The sequence below is a fragment of the Salvelinus fontinalis genome, chromosome 33 (genome assembly GCF_029448725.1).
Source record: "Salvelinus fontinalis isolate EN_2023a chromosome 33, ASM2944872v1, whole genome shotgun sequence".
NCBI classification, from domain to species: Eukaryota; Metazoa; Chordata; class Actinopteri; order Salmoniformes; family Salmonidae; genus Salvelinus; species Salvelinus fontinalis.
Genome location: NC_074697.1, coordinates 5,080,703 through 5,086,342, shown reverse-complemented (window position 1 = coordinate 5,086,342; position 5,640 = coordinate 5,080,703). Strand labels below are relative to the sequence as shown.

The 5,640-nt window shown below is 45.0% G+C and overlaps 1 protein-coding gene across 2 annotated transcripts in view; it reads right to left on the bottom strand.

Moving 5' to 3' along the window:
- tiparp (TCDD-inducible poly(ADP-ribose) polymerase) overlaps nucleotides 1–5,194 on the bottom strand; it is a 36,812-nt gene extending 31,618 nt beyond the window's left edge. The window contains exons 1-2 of one of the 2 annotated variants that reach the window (XM_055895055.1): nucleotides 4,951–5,194; nucleotides 2,898–3,940 (exon numbers count right to left, since the gene is read on the bottom strand). In XM_055895055.1, coding sequence (XP_055751030.1) covers nucleotides 2,898–3,907 — 1,010 coding nt within the window. In that variant the 5' untranslated portion in view covers nucleotides 3,908–3,940; nucleotides 4,951–5,194. The other variant, XM_055895054.1, reaches the window with a different exon arrangement.
- Nucleotides 5,195–5,640: the final 446 nt, after the last annotated feature.

Below are 5,640 nucleotides of genomic sequence, written 5' to 3'. Positions count from 1 at the left end.
CTCTTTGCAATGCTTCAAGCCTATCAACTCCCGAGATTAGGCTGGTGTAACCGATGTGAAATGGATAGCTAGTCAATCGGTGACGTCACTCGCTCTAAGACTTGGAGTAGTTGTTCCCCTTGCTCTGCATGGGGAACAACTGCATGCTTCGAGGGTGGCTGTTGTCGATGTGTTCCTGGTTCGAGCCCAGGTAGGAGCGGGGAGAGGGACGGAAGCTATACTGTTACACTGGCAATACTAAAGTGCCTATAAGAACATCCAATAGTCAAAGGTATATGAAATACAAATGGTATAGAGGGAAATAGCCTTATAATTCCTATAATAACTACAACCTAAAACTTCTTACCTGGGAATATTGAACTCATGTTAAAAGGAACCACCAGCTTTCATATGTTCTCATGTTCTGAGCAAGGAACTTAAACGTTAGCTTTCTTACATGGCACATGTTTCACTTTTACTTTCTTCTCCAACACTTTGTTTTTGCATTATTTAAACCAAATTGAACATGTTTAATTATTTATTTGAGGCTAAATTGATTTTATTTATGTATAATATTAAGTTAAAATAAGTGTTCATTCAGTATTGTTGTAATTGTCATTATTACAAATAAATTTAAAAAATAATCAGATGAATCGGTATCTGCTTTTTTTTGGTCCTCCAATAATCGGTATCAGCGTTGAAAAATCATATTCGGTCGACCTCTAATACACGTTGTCTGAGAAATGATATTCTCTGACAAACAACGGCACAAAGACACAACGCACACACTGGCAGTTGTGCACATGGACAGAAATCACACACACACACACACACACACACACACACACACACACACACACACACACACACACACACACACACACACACACACACACTGGCAGTTGTGCACATGGACAGAAATCACACACACCTTGGTGTCTGGTCACTCTGCCCTTGGTGCTCAGTGACTCTGTGTCAGTTAATAACGTGTGATGCTTTAACCGGCCGTCCAACAAAAGGCTCTCACACACACACACACACACACACACACACACACACACACACACACACACACACACACACACACACACACACACACACACGGAATTATTAACTTTCTCTCCCATGTTCACAATCTCACACATGCATGCCATCTCTCAAACCAGCGATACAAGTCAGTATTCGACGTCCATCCACGTCTGAAGCAGTCAGGCGATTACACGGAAAACCGGCCACTCACACCCCTCTCACACACACACACCTCTCTCTAACACACACACACACACACCTCTCTCTAACACACACACACAGCAACGGCTGCCAAATAAGTATGTTGCCATGTCGACGGCCAGGCATGTTTTGTCCTGCTCTTCAGATAACAGCTGTTATCAACTGTATTCAGTTACTATGGCAACACAATATCTCGGGGGGGGGGGGGGGGGGGGGGGGTTACAGTAAAGCCAAATGTACATCTGGCTTTACTTGCTTATATGTGAATTCAAATTCAGAGCATGTCGGGAGTGTGTTGTGGGCCGTTGTTTGAAATTCTCCCGGAGAATTTGATGGTCTAACACTTCCCAAAAGAAAGCCATAAAGGAGAAAACAAATACCTTTTAAAGGAGAGGTGTAAACTAAATGGGAAAGTTAAGAATTTGTTCTTAACTGACTTGGCTAGTTAAATAAAGGTTAAATAAAAAATAATAATGTTTGGGAATCTGACACTACTATACTAAGTTACTATCAGGAAAGCCTAATATCGCTAGGCTTATATGATTGTGTTGCATATTCAATAGAAGCTTGGCTGCGTTTGGGTTCTCACAGACAGGGGCGTATCCTGTGGGTGGGAAGGCATGCATGTAGTGTCAGTTAAAAACTTCAAATCAACAACACGCACACGCAGTCACACACATGCGTGTATGTGGTGAAATAGCTAACCGTGTCATTTTGTGAATGTGCAGTGTATAGCTTGAACCAGAGCACGCTTTATATGCCTATCTGCTATCGCTTGCCAAGTGCTTGTGTGTGTGTGTGTGTGTGTGTGTGTGTGTGTGTGTGTGTGTGTGTGTGTGTGTGTGTGTGTGTGTGTGTGTGTGTGTGTGTGTGTGTGTGTGTGAGAGAGAGAGAGAGAGAGAGAGAGAGAGAGAGAGCTAGTGCCTGTGACCGCACAAGGCAGCAGTAGGTCATGTAAGTTCCTTGCTCTAAGCTGCCATGGGTACAGCACTTCCTGGTTCGAGCTGTTTCAACCAATGAGAAGGCTAGGTTTGGGAGCAGAAAAAGCAGACTCACTCTATTGCAGGAATTAAAAGTGCCATAACAAATGATATGCGAAGAAGAACTGAGATACAGGAAGTCAGAGAACCAAAACGACTCAGTCAGTTAAACATTACCACACACACACCTACAGAAACAGATGTATCAAACAGCAGCCTATGCAGACAAATTATATCTATATTTATCTATATCTATTATCGTATATCTATTATCATTCATGTTTTTGTATGTTCTTATATATATATATATATATATATATATATATATATATATATATATATATATATATATATATATATATATGTGTGTGTGTGTGTGTGTGTGTGTGTGAGAGAATTAACCAATGATATCAGGCCACACCCAGGCCATGATTACAGACACCTGTGTATGTTCTATGACACGTTATAAACTAGTGACCGCAGTGTTAATCATTATACCCTGATGAAGACAGCTTGTCCGTCCAAACGTTGGCTACTAGGTTATTACATGATTGCGTCTGAGCTCCTAGAGAGTGCCGCTCTCCTTTTCTATAGCAAACAGCATAGCTTTCTCATGTCAAAGCACTCCCGTCTTAAAATTGTAAATACAATCTCAGCTCTATGAGGCTACTTTTACACAGAACGTAGAACAAAAATAAAAGCACTTACTGAAATTTGAGCCTGACTTGTTCATTGTCCGGATTGCAGTAAAGCCTCTCCAACTGTTCCTGCGAATCATCCGCCACGCTTTGCCAGCTTTGAGTATCACTCTTGCGGATCTGCCAGTGATAGGGTAGCACAGTATGGTGGTAAGCGCAGTCACTCCCGTACACACACAACCCCTGCAGGAAATCCACGCAGATCGAAACTGCGTCGGCTTGGTGCGTGTGATACTGGAGCTGGGTTAGCAGATCAAACACTAGATCCAGGGAGGCCTCTTCGCTTTTATCCTGAAATATCTCGCCTTTGTCGGCCTGAAGACTGGGGGTGTTCGTACTGTCTTTGATGGTCAGACAAACTGGCCCCCGCAAGGCTTTAGAGGCGAAGAGGTCACTCATCGTGTTTCCCCCCTGGCTTGGAGGGGATACTAGAGGGGTATCTGGTGTGGGGGTTGCCGCCCCCACCTCGCGCGCCCGGGGGACACGTTTGAGCTGGAATCTGCGTTCGTTAGGGTCTATTGTCACGCGTTGGAGATCTACCGGTACCTTGGTTACCCCCCTCTCTGTCTCCTCCAACTCGGCGGCGGTGTCCGCCATTTCTGTGTCAGTGTCGCCGGTAATCATAGCCGTTACACCGGTAGCTCCCGACTCTTTCAGACACACAGGCCCACCAAGCCGTGCCTGTTTGACCACCCCCGCAGTGCACAGGTTCCCCGCTGTCCTTGTCGGAGGGTTCCGGGGAACAAACACCCCGTCTCCGGTAACAAGTGCATCCGTACTCAGTAATGTGGTCAGGATAGGGTCCTGGAGCGCACGGAGGCATTTTGAGTCTAGTTTCCTCTGTCCTTTTTTTTTCTTTAAATAGGGTTTCACTAACGGGATTTTGTCGGTAAGTCTAATCGATTGTTCCGTGAATTCCCGGTCCCCCATACTCATATCCAAAGCGAGTCCCGTTCCACCGTCCAGGACCTTGTCGGTTGAGGCTGTCGGTTTCTGCAGGCTATGCAAAGTTGTATCCATGGTGGCCAGGGGCACTCCTAAAACCCAACAGTCCTGAAAGAGGCGGAAATAAATGAGAGTGAGAGAAATAACACTCCTAAAATGTATGCCTCATAGGTTTCGAAAGTCCTGGGCATGTGTCAGATAACACACTTGTTAGTCAGCCCATTCAGAGTCAATAACCATTGCGTTTCATTGAGTAATAAACAATAACCGTCATCTTGGAAACCAATAGTTTATTTTCCTCGGTAATGTTAAAATGATACAACTAGTGAGACGGGAAGTATCCTGCTTACCATATAGCCTTCTAGAAGCTAGAATAGAAACTGTGGGGGGAAAAAGCCTCCCACATTTAGAAACGTTATTACTTCCAGTCAACGACGAGCGTCATGATGCGTCTACACTGCGTAGACTATAAGCCTACAGCGCGAAACAACCCTTGTCCGACCTTAACGTTCTCGATAGAGTATTTTGATCAGCCGAGGCGGGTAAACGGGGTCTACAGTATACGTGCAAATTACAAATCGCTGCTCGAGCAAGTTTGCACGTAGGCCTATGGTCTCAGTTAAAGCGATCCACAGACACGCACCGAGGGTAGGGGGACTGCGGCGAACCGCACAAAGACTCGACCCAGCCACTGCATTCCCTGGTTGTAACTATCACCAAAAGGCCTTCGTCCTCTATATAAATACCTATAGGTCTGAGCCTAGTCAACGATTAGAATAACACGGTGTTATAACGCACATATTCCGCATACAAATTAGGTTTATGCGCAATAACCCGCATTTCAGCAGGTTTTATCCAGAAAACACGGTGGGTGTTTGACATCAAATACATTGCCGTGCAACGTAACACACTGCTATATCATTTCTAAATGGTAAAGAATTCCCTTCCAGGAATCATGTAGATCTGGTGCGCTGCGCAAAAGGACTGCAATATAGTCGATCTCCAACACACATACTGCATAGGTGTCCCGGCTGGCTAGGGGATTTATTATAGCGTTCCTTTCACAGAGCCCGTTTACAATACAAAAGCGTCCAAACACACACAGATCCTATTCCTACCTGTGTAAAATCCGTTCTATCTATTCCGTGCAATTGTCTTCTAAACCACTTAATCCCTGTCCGGTCATGAATGTATAGATATGTCGTCCTAGGTGATCTGCGTTTGGCCTGCTGGTACGGTGCTGAGGCAATGCGTGACAAAGCGGCTGTTTGTCGTTCTCTACTGGGCTCAGTTCCGCCAACTCCTGTTTGTGGATAGAGGCAGCTGTTGCAGGGAGCACTCAGTCCTCTCAGCCACTCACGGTGCTCCTCACTCCGGTCGAAGGGCGGGACTTGGCGTCAAAGGAGAAGAGAGAGAGGAGGAGAAAACGAAACTGGTGTGTCATAGGGGGAGGTAAAGCAGGACGTTCGTCAGGCGCCTGATCAGCAGTAGGCGTTCTAAGTGTGTTGACAGTGAGATCGGTGGTCTCACCCCTCCTGTCCTCGTTTTACTAGAAGTGAGGTTCTTCTCATACTGATTGAGTAACAGGAACTGTTTCTGCTTGTTTGCATATTCTAACAGCATTTCCAGTAGGCCTACGGGACGAGGGGATGATGGTAAAACAAACACATGCAGAATGTAGGCTTACCCATAGGGCATTTTGTCGGGTTGAAAAGAAATCTAACATGTTCATTCATTTTTTTATTTGTCTGTAATACTATTAACCATCTAGCAATTTAATGAAGTTGTCTTTAGCTAGCCCAATTAGG